Source organism: Gobius niger (assembly GCF_951799975.1).
Source record: "Gobius niger genome assembly, chromosome: 7".
Taxonomy (NCBI): Eukaryota; Metazoa; Chordata; class Actinopteri; order Gobiiformes; family Gobiidae; genus Gobius; species Gobius niger.
This window is the reverse complement of record NC_136858.1, coordinates 15754498-15770698: the sequence shown is the minus strand read 5'-3', so window position 1 is coordinate 15770698 and position 16201 is coordinate 15754498. Positions and strand designations below refer to the sequence as shown.

Below are 16201 nucleotides of genomic sequence, written 5' to 3'. Positions count from 1 at the left end.
TCTACTCAACAAATCCTGAATGTGAGCCTTGACTTCCTGATACAGGTGTCGGGGTATGGCATTGTATGTTCTCTGGACAGGAACAGAGTCTTTCAAATTAATGTCCATTTGCAAACCAGTGACACAACCAGCATCCCACTCATCTCTGGCAAACACGTCACCCTCCTCCATCAGCATCTGACGAACTCTGCGCTGCTGCTCTGCCGAGAGGTGACTCAGATCTACAGGCGGGACCCAGGGCTCCCTCTGTGGTGCTTGACTGGGCTGCTCCGGTGAGGATGTGGCACTGCCCTCTGGTGACTTGGGCTCTAGTGGATAAACAGCATCAACACTGTGTAACCAGCCAAGCGTTGTGCGGCCACAAAGTTTAATATCACTGTCTGTTGTATTTTCAACAGTTACCTTAATCCTTGTATTCTCTTGATGTTGAATGATCTGTTCTCTTACTTTGAGTCCTGTGGGCCACGGTGTCTCCGGGTTAGGCTCCAACACGACGTGAGTTCCACAGAGCAAACCTTGCTGTAGATAGTTGCATTGCACTTGGATGGCGTTCCTCTTTGGGACAGTAACTGGCATTCTTCCCAGACGAGCAATGTGGGGGTTGTTTTCAGGTGACGGCTTCTGTAAAACAGTTAGAACAGCCCTCGCAGTTTCCTGACCCACATCAAGTGCTGAACAAAATCTCCTTACCATGTGACCAGAAGGAAAACAGCTTCCAAGACCCTCATTTGCCAAAGCCAGCTCCTCAATTACATTAAATCCAATAATAGGACGTTCCAGATCTGTAGAGGCGACTAAGATAGGAACAACTACAGGTTCATCACTCATCCCAGCAACAGCATCTTGTGACAGTGCAAACTTCACTTCAATCCAGCCCTGGTATGGAATCTTTGTCCCATTTGCTGCGGACAGATCCAGCCCTCCTTCTTCCAGTAACTCTTCCACAGGCCTCACAGTAACATGGGGTAAGTGTCTCTGCTTCCACTCATCTCCAATAATGGACACTTGTGAGCCAGTGTCCCACAGCACTTTGGTGTCAACATTGTTCATTGTGGCTCGAACAAGGCACCTCCTCCCCACCAGCTTAGCAGTTTGATGTTGTTTACCAGTGAGGGGAGCTGTGGTGCAGAATATGTCCGTGTTCTTACCAAGATGTACGCTGGTTTCGATCTTGTTGGTGGAGGCTGTGGTGTTCCTAGGCGCTCTGCGGCAACCAACGGCCCAGTGGTCTATGCTCCCACACTTGTAGCAGTGGTCGCATTTCCCCCCTGGATTGGTCCGCTGGCACTGGTGACACTGCCGGGTGGGGCGTGTCCTTGGTGGTGGTCTGTTGTAGCTGTGGCTGGCTTGTCCCCATGGTGGTGGTTGTCCGGGTGGCTGGTGTAGGCTTGACAGCTGAGTGGTGAGATTCTGAATGGCTTCACAGATTGCTTTGTTCCCCTGGTCTACTTTCTCCATCAATGTGTCACGTTTTTCAAACTTTTGCTTTTTATAACTGGTAGAGTTACTGTCATAACTGCTGCTCTCTGAATCAGTGAAATGTGGATCTTTACTCACCGCTAACACCTTGGCTCTGGATTTGCTTGACAGCTTGCCCTTCCTCTCCATCTCCAGGTTGTAGGCGGCGGTCATTTTCTCCAGCAGAACTTCATCAGTTATTCTTGGATTTTGCAAATATGTCTTTAAGTCAATACGGATGGTGTTATCTTGGAGTCCGGTAAGTATGGTTTGCAAAAACTGATTTTGGATGAGCTCTGGGCTGTACTTCAAGCCAGTGTCTGCTCTCTCTGAAGCAAAGAGTATCTGTTGCCTCAAGTCCATAGCTCGAACTAAAAACTGGACTGGAGTCTCTCCGTGATCTTGTGCAGCACGAGTTAAGGAGTGGTACAGCTCATTAGCATCTTTTTCAACAAAATGAGTCCGCAATATTTGTTTCAGAGCTTTCAATGACAAATCATCTCTACTTTCCAGATAACTTCGCAGTTTTGTTCCTGGAATCATAGCTTGAAGGACTGCATCAATAATTTCGCATTCATCATATCCCTTCTTTAATGCTTTTGTAATTTGTCTTTCTAAACTTGCATATCCCAGCTTATCCGTTTGATTATGTTCACCAATTTGTCCATTAATTTTCAAGTCTTTTCTATACATTGGGTGAACAACAGTTTGAGTTCTTTCAGACAAATTATTAGCGGCAGTAAGCGTGGTGGCAGAGGTGCGTGGTCTTACCACAGGTTCCGTGTTGCTGGGCGCAGTACCGGCTGTGTCCGCCAGAGGGCGGCGTGGCGACGTGGGACCAAACGTAGACAGCGTTTTTCTCAGTTCATCAATTCTGTCATTTATTTTCAATAACAATGACATTCCTCCATCTTCAAGCGACGTGACATCCTCACACTCCAAATGCTGCAGAATTAGCCTTCTCAATTTGCGAGGTGAGTTTTTTTCTTCATCTTCAACATTGATTTCAAGTGTAGTGCATATTTTAAGAAGTTCCGAAGCAGGTAAGGCAATTAGCTTTTCCTCGATTTCTTCCAGCATATTTTCCCATTCAGACATTTGTTCGTGAAAGTCTGGCATGATTGGAAAGTCTTTTACCTTGGCTTTGATCGTGACTTGCGGTGGGTTGTGTCGTCTTCCTTGACCTCGCTTCCGTTAGCATTAGCTCCGTGATAGCTTCGTGTTGGCGTCTCTCGTAGCGTATTCCACTCACGAATATAGTCCACACACGCGCTCCGGTAGCCACAATCCACGGTAGCGGTCCAGGTCATCCACAAACTTAATCCAACCGGGCATGAAACACCAAGATTTTGTTGCCCCCTCGAAATCACCAGGGAGAATCAGTTGGCTTTTCAAAGTTTATTTCGAGCTCAAATATTACAGAAAAGAAAAGGTAAACATAGGTCCCCTGTGAATAAAGGATAAAATAGTTTAGCGTACTATGGATTAAGTTAAAATGGACAAACAGATAAAACGACACTTACACGTCCCAGATGTCACAAGGCTTAGGCCACGGCCCGACTACTGCGCCACAGCTTCTGCCCTGAGGCCGTGGGCCTAGCTCTTTTAAACTAGCATAGACAGGTCACGTGATGGACGCGCTTCCGGTTTCAATTAATAAAAGACAGTGTTTAATTTAGCAAAAAGATTAATAAATACTGTTATTTACAGTGAACCATTTACCAACAATAAGAAAGCGCTTAAATACTTTGTCGAAAATGGGCTAGCAACACATGCACTAGCCTAGCACCACTAAACTCTTCAAATATAAGGACTGCAAGAATAAAATAAAATAAAAACTCTCCAGAAATCAACAACACTCTGGATAACTAGGAAATGAGGCCCTATATCAAAAATCCTGAAATATCCCTTTAACCCCCGCCTTAACTTGTCGCTGCGTTTTTGTCACATTGTTAAGCCTTTTTGTCATGTTTTCATTTTTTGTTGTTGCATTTTGTCATGTTTTCATTTTTTGTTGTTGCATTTTGTCATGTTTTCGTCACATTTTTGTTCCATTTTTGTTACATAGAAACAATCCATGTGAGACCAAAACAGGCAGAAGCAAAAGCCTGTTTGCCTAAATTAACTTTTTAGTCGCATTTTTGTTGCTTCTTTCTTGCTTTTTTGTCACTTTTTTGCAACTCTTTTTTTTTTTCATTTTTTGTTGTGTTTTTGTCTCTCTTTTTTGTTGTATCTTAATCCACTTTTTTGACACTCTGTTCAAGAAGCTTTTAGATTCATTTGAGCAAAGCCAAACTTGAAACAATATGCTCGGTTCAGAGGTCAAGGCTTTCACCATCCCAACTTGTGTGACACAGAAACAGTTTACATAATTTGAAGTACATATATATACACTGATAACAATGGTTTCAAAGGACTGGGTCGAAAAGGCAAAACAGGAAAGACCATCCTGTACTAAAAAACTTTTGGCTGAGCACAGCATTCCAGTGATTGGCCAGGCAGGTTAAGGGCGCCACTGGGACCATAACAACTTACTGTGGTATCTGGTCATAAAAAAGAAAAAGATAAGCCTTCCTTACAAACAGTTTTCCCACCAAGCATGTGCAAGTGCAGACATAAAGTAATATTACAACACTTGACTGAAGGAAATCCATTTATTGATTTTATTGTTTATTATATTCCTTCATTTCCCAGCAGTTTCCAGAATCTTATATCCAGGCAGTGTAAGTTTGGAGCTCTGGAAATACCTTAGAAGCAGATCACAGGCCAACTCTGCAAAGCAAGCTAAGTGTAAGCATCTGGAAATAACAGATTGTTTTATTCCAATAGACCGGATCGCAAGAGCATGCCGCATTAACCTTTAAATAATGCCTTTATCTAGCATGTGCGCATGAATACTCCGCCGGTGACTGTGAGGGGGCTGATAAACGACGATAGGGCCGAAATGAAGCCATGTTTGGAGTGTGAGCTGGAGTGTTTTGGTCTGTATACACTGTGTACTATATGAAGTAATACCTGACTGAGTGGCCACGGACACAGTCTTGGGCTCGGCGATGATCTTCTTGGGCACGGGCAGGGTGATGGAGGCGCTGGAGGAGCGGGTGGGACTCACGCTGTTCGAACGGCCTTTCAGCAGCTTCTTCACGTCGTCCAGCTCCGTCCCTGAAACAAAGACGCCATGTCGAAGCAAGTTGTTAGCTGCGGGTTTTCAATTTCGACAAAAAATGTGGGAAATGTGTACAGTGAATGCTCGGCCTGTCAAAAGCAGTGACAAATGCGGCGAAGGTGGAGCGTCAGAATGTGCTTGAGCCTGCTGCCGTCTGAGGCTTAGGTCAAGGTTAAGGTGTTCATGTCCCCCCCGGGTGAGTTTTGTTTTCTGCGCTTCTGCAGCCTTCAGTGTCACTAAGGCAGGGGGAGGCAATGTCAGGTCCTGGGGCCAAAAACTGGTCCCGAGCATAATATATCTCCTGGAATATCAAGGCACACAACAGATGTGCAAACACCTGTTGAAATACAGAAAATACTGTCATTTCCTTTCACCCACTTAACCCCCACCTGAACCGAGCACATTTTCTCTAGTTCACCCAAATCAAAAAGTTTCCTGACTGGAGAGCTGTAGGTAAGTGTAACACCTCATTTGAAAGCTAAGACCAACAAAACGGATCTAAACTGATCTTTTCTCTTGCTTTGTTGCCGTCACTTTTTAAAAAAAAATTCCATCACATTTTTATCACTTTTTTGCTGCTCTTTTGTGTTTTTTTGTTGCCTTTTTGTCACATTATTGTCACTTTTTTGTTGATTTTTGGTTGAGCTTTCATCCTGGTTTTCATCTCGTTTTGTGTGGCTGTTCTGATGCTTTTTTCAAGAAGCTTTTAGATTTGGGTAATGACAAACTGGAGAAAATGTGCTCGGTTCAGGTGGGGGTTAAGAGGTTAAAAAAAGGATTCTGGGAGAGGCCCCGTTAGGTCTATGTGCCATTTTAACAAAAGTTGCGTGACCAACACTTTCACTTTCATATGGTATCACACCGTGTCACACACAGGGGCCATCAGTTAATGAAAGCAACATCAGACCCATTTTGTCATTTGCAGAAGTATTTATTTTTACCTTGATAAACTTCATTTTGAGACCGCTGTATCATGTTTATCGAAGGCTCTCATTGATTCATGAGTATAAATGCTGGGGTAAATATTTCTTAGAGAGACTTTTGGGACCAGCTGTAGATGAAAGTGGGTTGTATACTTTTCTGTGGAGTATTTTTAAGTAATATGTTCAAGGACATATATGACAGCACAGAAACATGACCTGCCCATGTCTATCTGCGGGTGGCTAAAGAGGCCCCATATATGCCGCTGCCAGCATTTGTCGTCTGGTATTTACCCCAACCTTGACCTTGCTATATTTGTGAGGTTCAATGTCTTCTGAGCCCCCCCCCCCCAGTCCCCAAGACGAGGTGGGTCATCATGTGTAAGGCACAAAAAAATAAAGAAAATAATTGAGTGAAGATACTACAGTGTGGATGTCGAAGGTGTTATTACGCCTTACAATATAGTTTCACTTTTTATCCGCTTAGAAAATCGACTTGTTTAATTTTGTGAAACTAGACTTGGATCTTGTAACTACTCACGCTTGGTCGCGTCTAACTTCACCCCCGTTTGGCCCCATAGAGGAGAGGAGGGGAGGCTAAATGCTAACAACATCTTTGGTCGTTTTGCGTGACTGAGCGCACGCACAAAGACCAGACAGGTACGCATGAACTTGTCTAAGCTCAGGTGAGAACATATCTCAGTATGGAAAAACAGTTCCTTCATACAATACCAGTATGGTATTGGTAAAAAAGTTTAGGTACTACTAGTATCCAAAAAATTATTAGATCCAAGTTTTGCTATTGGTCCAGGGACAGCATTATTTTAGCTGATTTTCATTAATAATATTTCCCCCAAATTTTGCCCCATTTATCTATTTTCTTTCATTTTCTTATTTTTTTCCTTATTTTCCATACTTTTTCCCAATTTTCCCAAAATTTCCCCCCATTTCTTGACCTTTACACCTTTACAAACCCATATTGTAAATTTACAGATCTTCCACACATTATTTTAGTATAGGTATTGGAAAAAGTATCGTTCAAGTATCGGCATAGAAAACCAAGTATTGTTTAAGTACCAGTATAAAAACATTTTTTAAAGTAAATTTATAAAATGTTGCTTACCGTAGTTTAAGTTACAACAAATCGTGACATGTTCTGCCATTGAGTTATTTATCTGAAATCTAATTTAGCAATGATCATGAGATATATTGTTATAGAAGTTACTATTTGATATTACTGTACCAAATCGCATCAATAGTAGTGATATATTATGCATAAAATTGTGACAAAAAAGTTCTCTATTCCCATGTTTTTCCTAATTCCCTACTTATTTTCTTTTTTAAACTTAAGCCACCTTCTTACTTCTAATTGTATGAACAACTAGATGAAGCATACAAACTAGAAATACGCCTATAAAAATAATGGCAGTTCTAAACCAGAAGGGGGCGCTTCTAAAGTCTGCCAGATTGTGATTCAACTGAATTTGGGAGGTACTGCCACAAGCCGTGACTCAAGTGTGCCATTGTTCCCAACACACACTTTCTAATTCCCTACTTATTGCATAAACACAATGAAAAAACCCCCCTCTGGCTCTTGTTTCTTCCTCTGCACATTCCTCCTATCTCCCTAAACGTATACATATCTCCAGAATGCACATGTGTGACAAATCTGGATTTTACTGCTTAAAGCGCATGTGAGAACAGGAGAGGAGAAAAGAATGCTCTGTCCGTGATTTAGTGAACTTTCTGACGAGGTCGTAATTCAAAAATACTGCCGTGATGTGCCAGAGTCTGCGTGAATAGCGAGCCCATATTGAAGTTGAATAGGATAGAGATGCTTTTGTTGCTTTACAAGAGGTTGCGTAACGAGTGTCTCGAATAGTCTTACATCTGCTGGCTGTGGGAGAAGCGCTCTGCAGCCTGGCTCGGATCTCACTCTCTTCACAACGACAAAAAAAGAAGAGGAAAAAGCAATTTAGATTTATCAAAAGTTAAGCCGGGAATGGCCAGAATGGTTGAAAAATATTTAAACTATTGACAAAGCTACCTCTGCTTTCACTTCTTCCTCGTGAGCTGCCAGCGCCTGCACAGGGAAAAAGATGGATATATAAATGAAGTGGACAGAGTGTTACACAATCGCAGTACTAAATGCACTCACAATAGTTTCCATAGTCTTTGCGTGTAAATTCGGGAGAGGAATTTGCGCTGGAGCTTCCTGGGTGAAAACACAAGGAGAATTTGAAGTTAGAAAACCTCGCCCTGGTGCCATTCGTCTCATTTTACTTTCTCCGCTCAGAGGGGCTGGCAACCCGTTATTGAAATTGATCAAATTAGTGTTACTTGTTTTGCCTGACTATTTTTTCTTATAATGGGTAGTTTTGACATGATCTTAGCCAGTAATGATTAAAGGGATTTTAAATATGAGCATTGTTGTATTAGTAAAAGGGCTACATGATTTCGGGGCAAAAATGATCTAATTATAATTGTGAAGAAGACTGTGATCAGATTTGCAATTTATGTTAATGCAAGATCACATGAATTTCATGTGTGTAAAGGTCTGAACTTCAAACTGGCAAACTGTCTGGAGCAGTGGAGCAAAGCTAAAGCCAGGTTACTCTGTTGTGCATGTTGTAAGTCAAAAGGGGAAGCCAAATCGCCAAGACTGAGTAAATTGAAGTCTGGTCAAAACAGTAAAACAAAGGAAGTAAAAGTTTGTTCCCTATTTCCTTTCACTCTCCCTTCTTGTAAACCACACACAGTGACCATGACCAACTCCAACAGCTCCCTCACCGTCGTAGCCGGCAGAGCGGCTGGACACGACGGTCCTCTCCCTGAAGGAGGGTGACAGTCCTGTGGATGAGCTGGCGGCCTGTGTCCTCCTGCCTCCCCCGGAGGAGCTGCTGGAGCGCACTTTGGTCACAGAGCTGGAGCTGACCATGTAGCTGCCCCCTCCTCCTCCTCCTCCTCCTCCTCCTCCTCCTCCTCCTCCTCCGCCGCCTCCACTGCTGCTGCCGTAGCCTTCTAAGTCCAGAAAGCCCCCAAGGCCATCACCCCCGCCCGAGGAGTCCCCGCTCAGATAGACCCCCGAGGAGGAGGCGTATTGGCTGCTGCTCACACCCACAGAGGCTGCAGGGAGGAGGACAGAGCAGTGCGGTTAGAGGAGTGATTACACTTCTTAAAGTAGGATTTGTCACACAGTACTTTTTACTTCTTTCAGAGTAATGTATTTAGCAGAAACAATACTTGTACATGAGTAATACATACTTCTTTCTACTGAGGAAATCTATGAGTGAAAAAGGCTATGGCATAATGTCTATGGCTATGACATTTTATTAAATTAGTTAGTACATTTTCACCAATTCCACTCTCGCCACCAATATCTAATAACGGCTAATCAAATTTAAAAGTTTCCAAACATACATGTACACAAATGTACACAAAGAAAATCCAAATGCTTCTTTTGTCCTTATTTAACCCCAGACTTAGAATGTCAAATGCTCAGCGTGCTGCTTTTGGCAGTGTCTACTGCTGATTTTGCAGAAATTTGTGCACCACACCTCGCACTCATGTGGATACCTCTGATAAACTGCATGGGACACACGGCTGGTACCACGTTTAGTAAAATCATACTGTTCGAATAATGTTAACTACAGAGAAAAATGATTCAAAATACACTTTCGACTTTTTTTTTCTCCTTGTACAAAATCTTTTATATAGAAAAAAACATCTTGCTTTATTGCGCTGGCAGACACTAGAGCTCCTTGCAGATAAATTGTAGTTTACAGCTTTCTTGTTACCAACGAAACCTTTAAAACCCTGAGTCAAACCCTGATTCAGCCTCTTAAACGTCGCGGTGCCCGAGTGGAAAGTTGCTCTCACTCACATGAAGAGAAATAAGTTCCACTGCTGTTCTGCGTTAAGACATTCTTCTCCAAGCCCAGCCCTCCAGCACCACTGGACATCATTCTGTGATTTGATCCACTGGTTCCCTCTAGCAACCAGCAGCCACACAGAAACAAAACAAAAGAGAAGCTGTTAGTCATTGGGAAACTTCCTGCAAACCACGCGGCTATAATTATAACATTACTTTTGGGGGTTTTACTGTTGATATTGAGATGTTAGAATAGAAGGAAGCTTACTCGGTGGGAGTGAAGTCAGTCGAGAGGAAGACGTTTTGGTCTCGGTCACTGTGTGTGGACAACATGGGAAACAATGGGATTAGAGAGAAATCAATATCGCACTGAACTAGATTAGAAAACAACCTAGTACAGATGACCATGTCTAAACAAACAAACAAACAAACAAACAAACAAACAAACAAACAAAAACAAAGACTGTTTACATTATTGTGTATTACAGTAAGAGACAGCGAAATATAATGACAGCGTGACAATGTTTAAAAAATATATGTTTCTAGAAACTCTAATAAGATCTGACTTAAACAGATTTTTTTTCAGAAAGACAAAAGCACTTGACTTGAAGGGTGTTGCCCAAGACTTTGGGATCCTCTAACCACTGAGCCGCTATCACACTATGTAAACATTTATGTAGATTAGAATATTTAAGCACAAGAATTCATGTACTTTCAGTTTAAACGCTAAATGTGGGGTACAGTAGTTTTTGTTTTTTGTTCTTACATGTAGGCCAGGGGTGTCCAAAGTGCAGCCCGGGGGCCAAATGCGGCCCTCAGACCAATTTTTTTTGGCCTTCAGGCTTCTTGTTTTATTGCTGCACATCACCAGAGTAATTTTACTGCAATTTTAATAATTCCACACAACTAAAACCTCAAAAAATAACATTTATTGTGATACTGAGCTGGCATTATGGTTCCAAGCCTAAATACAAGTGTGGGGAATGGTTTAAACCTCTCTTAAATACACAGTTGAATGTTTGAATGCATTGATTGATTGCACTGATCTGTGACCCGGCCTCCATGCCTTATACATGTCGGTGAAAAAAGTTTGGACACCCCTGATATAGGCCTATGTCCATTACTTACTTACTTACTTTGTTCTTACTGCATAAATGCTTGAATCAACAGATTATTGTCAACAAATGCTGCTTTTATGACATTTTTTAATTTAAGATTACTAAAATTACTAAAACAGAGCCACTTTATTGTTTTGATTGCAAGACGATTTTTGTTTTTACTACTACTACTACTAACAGTCGTGGCTCACAGCCCTAACCCGCTTTGATCATTACCAAGTTCCCAAAATGATTTGAATAGATTAATAGCCACATAATTGATAATTGTCTGTGAGATTATTCCATGTTGGCGAGTGTTAAGCTTTGGCACAGCGGCTGACGTGGCTGGCATAGTGATGACTTCGGAGCTAAATGGTTGATCGCGTTTACGGCCTGTTAGGGCTGTCTCGCCGCGCACTCACAATGTGCAGGGCTTTGACAGACCCGGGCTGATAAGGAGCCGTGGTGAAGTACAACTGTCTGTCACTCAATCCCTAAAGTATGTGCAACTCATAACTGCATATAGCATTTACACTGTATGTGTCTGGTAGAGTTACAGTCTTGACTTTGGGGCTGTTCCGAGCCAGGATAAATGAAGCTAGGACCATTGGAAAGTTTTACTCTTAGTTAATTGGTGATTTTACAAGCCACCCTTAGCTGAGAGTAGCTCAGGCGCCCACACCTTTTTTGATCTCAGTTGTTGCTTCTTGTTTGTTTTGCTGAACAATGTGTAAAAGTTATGATGATTTTTCTAACTTAGTTCCATTTTACTCTTGTTTTGATCTTGATTTTGTATTGATTTGTTACATCTTAACCCCCTACAGACCTGTTTCTATCTTTAGATCTCTGCTCAAAGGGAGACATATGGGATTTACTTTGGCAAACCCAAAAAGGAGAAGCTTGAAGGACTAACAAAGGAAGGTACAGGCCGAGTGGTAACCCTAGAACCGGCTCGCAGTGTGGCCAGGATGGAAGTGTTAGCTATGTAAACAATGATGTCATACGTGGGGGGTGCCTTACAAGGGGAAATAAATCATACTGGCCAAGTGAACTCTGAACCGTAGACCCATTGTTTTTAGGGTCATAAAAGAGTAACCAAAACCTCATGCAGACTGGCTTTCGGGAAGGTTTCTTTTCTAGGAGTGGTTCTAACGTGCTGGAGTTGCAAAGCTATTTTTAGTGTGTCATGAGGCTTTTGCAAAGAACATTTATTTCAATATCTAACCACGGAAACAGTAGGACAACAATACAAGAGTCTGGTCAAATGAACAGCGGTGGATGGGACATACCGCATGTTAGTGTTTTATGGGTTGGAATAAGTATTTCTTATTGTCGTCATAGGGTGATTGTAGGGCCCAGTCGAGAGAACCACTGCTCGAGAGAGTTGCCAGATCAAATCACACGTGTCCCGCAATTCACTGATTTAAGGGTGTTGCCCAAAAAGTGCATTAGCCTGAGTGCTACCACAGGGGCTGGATTCATTTTTTCTCTGTTTTTAGTATAGCCTTAAGATGTCACAACAACTATGTCTTTAAACACTTTAAAAGTGCTGTGGTGCTGATCAATGTTCCTGCCTGCATTCTAGGGACTTTTTCCTGTTTCCTTACTACATTACTGTCTGTTACTGTGCACAGCATATAGGAAAGCATGCGATATCTGCTCAAGATGTAACATGCTATGTTTGAATTTGCCTTTAGGGGAAAATGTCCTCATTCAACGGAAAGTTCGGAAACATACTGAAGCCGGCAAAAGTAACTACTTTCTATGCATGTTTGAAGTAAGTTATTTAGCGAGCACATGCACAAAGCTAAAGGTAGAAGGTTTGCTTCCTGGGCAAGACACTTGGCCCGCCTTGGGGAGTCTGAGTGAGTGATGTTGGGACGGTGAAGGGGTTGCAGGCTGAGACACACTTCTGTCAGTCAGTCCACCTTTGAGCAGTTTAAAAGTATCTGTGAAAGTGCTATGTGAGACTAATATGGGTCAACATTATTATTGCATTATTTATTTATTTATTCATCTTAACCTCTTAACCCCCACTTGAATTGAGCACATTTTCTCCAGTTTGGCCTTACCCAAATCCACAAGCTTCTTGAAAAAACTAGCGACAAAATTGGGACAAAATGTGGGGGAAAAAATTAATGAAAAAGTGTAACAAATTTGACAAAAACGTGATGAAAAAGTGACAGAAAAGTGGCAACAAAATGAAAAAGTAACTATAAAGTGACAAAAACATGAGGAAAAAGATCTGTTTAAATTAGTTTTGTGTAGGTCTTAGCTTTCAAATGAGTCTGGCCTACAGGCTGTAACATTTTAGATGTGGGTAGAGCTGAACTGGAGAAAATGCACTTGGTTAAGGCGGGGGTTAAGAGGTTAAAATGGAAGTAAATTAATAAGTTTTTACTGACCATGCATTTTTGGAAAATATGTGTAAATCTTCGACCTTGATCATTTCATTTAAGCTTCTTGCGATATGGATCTTATGTCCGGCACTAATATATTGTGAACTCCTCCTATCGGCCAGATTAGAATGACATAAAACTAATTAAACAAATCTCTTCTTCTTTTAGTTCGACTTCTAGCAGGCTTCCGGAGGCAACATTGCATTTTCTTGTTTGTTTTTTGTTCCTTGTGTCCTCGCTTCTAAGACAACAGGCTGTTTCGGAAAGCACAAGATGAGCCATTTCAGGCAGACAGAAAAAAACAAAAAACAAAATCCAAGAGTGACTAATTACATAGTGAAGGATTCGCTCAGTGTCAGACGTGTAATCATCCGTATACTTTTGACCTCTCTGTGCCTCCCCCCTCCAAAAAAAAAATCAGGGGAGAAGTGCCAAGATTTGAAATTCCAGCCTGGATAGAAGACTTAAAGAAGACGTGCGTTCTCATCAGTAAGCAGCAGTGGAAACTATGAAGAAGTGACAGTCATTGTGAAGAGAAAACACCCACGTAAAGGCAGATCACAGTATCAGACTAGCATTAAAGTGGCGTTAAGTTTTTAAAAGACTATTTCTGTTTACATAATAAAAGACAGAGAACACCTTGGATTTGCGGCTCTTATTTTGTTGAAGAGTCTGTAAATAAAACGGAGGCAGACTTTGTGGTGAAGGACATGTCTTTCTTGTATAACAAAAGGGACGAGCCCTCTACTTAAAGGGCGTCTTCTGTTATACTCTCATCCCAAATCTCAAATCCATTCCCCCAAAAATGAGTGCATCTTATTTTCCCACAATGTGCTTTATTTTGGATTTTACACAGACAAACTGCCAATTTGAATGGTTGCAATTTGCAAATCTCAAAGACTGCAATTATTTCTATTTTTGCATCAAAACGACCTTTGCAAATAAGAATAAGTGCTGTATGTGAGGGTTATTGTTAGAGATCCATCGATCCAGCTTTTTTTGCTACCGATACTGGGCTTTGAGCATCTGCCGATATCCGATATTTACTAATACCACTTTCTTAAAAGTGGCTTTCTCTTTCTAAAAGATCCATAAAGTCATATTTTATTGTCATAATACAGATCAATTATCAATTATATCTATTGATAAACTAATGGATAAACATTTAACAAGGATCACTGGACTTTTCTACACTAAATATCCTTGGGTAAATGACAGGCTTTAGGTTACATTAATATAAACAACTCACATGAAGTGATCTGATCATTACTAATATGTTAGATCAGTTATTTCTTAAACTAAAATACAAACACTTGGCTTCAGTAGTGATCGATTTTATTTTATTCAGCCACTTTATGCATTTCTATCATATTTTCTGACCCAGCCTTGATTAGTTTCCGTTAGCATTAGCCTGCTAACACTAGCTTTAGCATACTGATGCTAAACGTTTGTGAAGGTTAAGACTAACTCAGCGACTGAATTCTCCAGGTTCTTAGCTTTAAAATGATTTACAGCATAGTTCATATATTCACTTAGATTTAGGTGGTAAAAGTTGTGTTTTTGACGTTCAGCGTCAAAGCTGGTATCGGTTCAGTATCGGATCTTTGTAGCCGATACCCGATATCGTATTTTTTTCAGTATCGGCTCCGATATTTGATACCAGTATCGGATCGGTGCATTCCGTAGTTATTATTTAAGCATTTCATAATTCTGTGTGCTTTCAAATGTTATTACCTGTGGAGCTGCTTTATAAAAGTGTACAGTGAAAAGAATTGTCATTTCGAAACATAAAACGCTACTTTGTTTGTTTGCGTGGGGGTAAAACGAGCTATAGCTTAGGCTTACGCAGATGCTCGGGATCGTGGCTAATAATGCTTATCAGTCTCTAAAACATTGCAAGCTGAACAGATATCATACCTTGGGATTCCATGGACTTAGGTTTGAGATTCTTTTTTAAATACATAAATGTTTGCACTGAGAATCTTGTGTCATATTGTGGTTTTCCTCTGAAATGAAAAAAAAACTTGCCACTAATAGGCTCTGAAATGTGATAAACAAATGGGAACTCTCACCCCTGTCCTCGGACATTCCTGTGGAGAAGTCCATGTCTCTCGTTAATCTCCCCGTCCCTCCATCGTATCAGCTGCAACGACAATAAACAGGCTTTTAAAAAAATGGGTTATGTCCACAGAGGCACATGTGGTTAGATGGTGCGTTCATGAGGAATTCAATATCAAAGAGGGCGAGTCACAAGTATAGTCATATGCAAGAGGGAAATGCGGGTTAAAATTAAACTTCAGAAAGGACAACACACAACAGACACATAGCTCTGTCCTGAGATCAACAGGAGCTTTCTTCATAATTAAACTTTCCTTGCTTTGAATGCTTGAACTAATGGACAAAGACATTTATAGTTTTGTCTCTTCATTAATCATTATGCCACTTGGAGGCCGTTCATAATGGAACCTGGTAACTGATTAGAAATAATAGGTACAACTGTCATTAAAATAGCCCTTTGGTACAAAAAGAAGTAACAAGTCTCCAATTTTACCTCTTCAGTTCAGGCGGGGCTTAACCCTAATATGAAAGCTTTCTCGACAGGACAGCAACAGTGTAAAGCCTCATTTGAAAGCTAAGGCCTACAAAACAGATGCAAACTTTTTTTTTTTATCACGTTGTCACTTTTTTGTCGCTCTTTTGTTGCTTCTTTGTCGCTTTTATTGTCACTTATTTGATTCATTTTTGTCATGTTTTCGTAGTTTTCTTTGTTGTGTTTTGTTGCTTTTTCATCGTTTTTTCCATTGCTTTTTTTTGTCTCTCTTTAGTCACTTTTTTGTATTATCATTGTTGCTTTTCTGGTATGTTTGTGTCGCTCTTTTAATGCGTCTTTATTGCTTCATTTGTTGGGTTTTACTTGTCCATTGAAATACACATGTTAAGTAAAGCCTGCTCTTTCAGTGATCTTACATGTTGCTTAGAGCGTCCTCGCCAAAACCAAGGTACAAGCCACCATATATGGCTTATGGAATGCCAACATATCAATGGTGGTGTGATAAATCCAGTTTAGCGCTCAGAAAGGGTCCGATGACGGTTTATGGGGTGTAAAACTTCCTATCACACAAGATAATCCAGGGAATACAGATTGAACCGTTTCAGTAGTAGAAGAAGAACAGACAAAAGAGAAAGAATACTGGAAACTGTGAGAATGAAGCCACTTATTTATCCAGGAAGGTTAAACAAGAAGAGATATATTTTTAAGCTGAATTCAACCTGTGATTTTAACTTGTTTC

At 41.0% G+C, this 16201-nt stretch overlaps 1 protein-coding gene across 1 annotated transcript in view; it reads right to left on the bottom strand.

Moving 5' to 3' along the window:
* Nucleotides 1-15050, bottom strand: part of col17a1b (collagen, type XVII, alpha 1b) — a gene marked incomplete at its 5' end in the record, with an annotated part of 37312 nt that extends 22262 nt beyond the window's left edge. Inside the window, 8 exons of the mRNA XM_079559380.1 lie at nt 4474-4620; nt 7433-7483; nt 7592-7627; nt 7703-7759; nt 8335-8670; nt 9428-9535; nt 9684-9731; nt 14984-15050. Coding sequence (XP_079415506.1) covers nt 4474-4620; nt 7433-7483; nt 7592-7627; nt 7703-7759; nt 8335-8670; nt 9428-9535; nt 9684-9731; nt 14984-15050 — 850 coding nt within the window. The remainder of the gene's footprint in view (nt 1-4473; nt 4621-7432; nt 7484-7591; nt 7628-7702; nt 7760-8334; nt 8671-9427; nt 9536-9683; nt 9732-14983) is intronic.
* Between the last annotated feature and the right edge of the window lie 1151 nt (nt 15051-16201).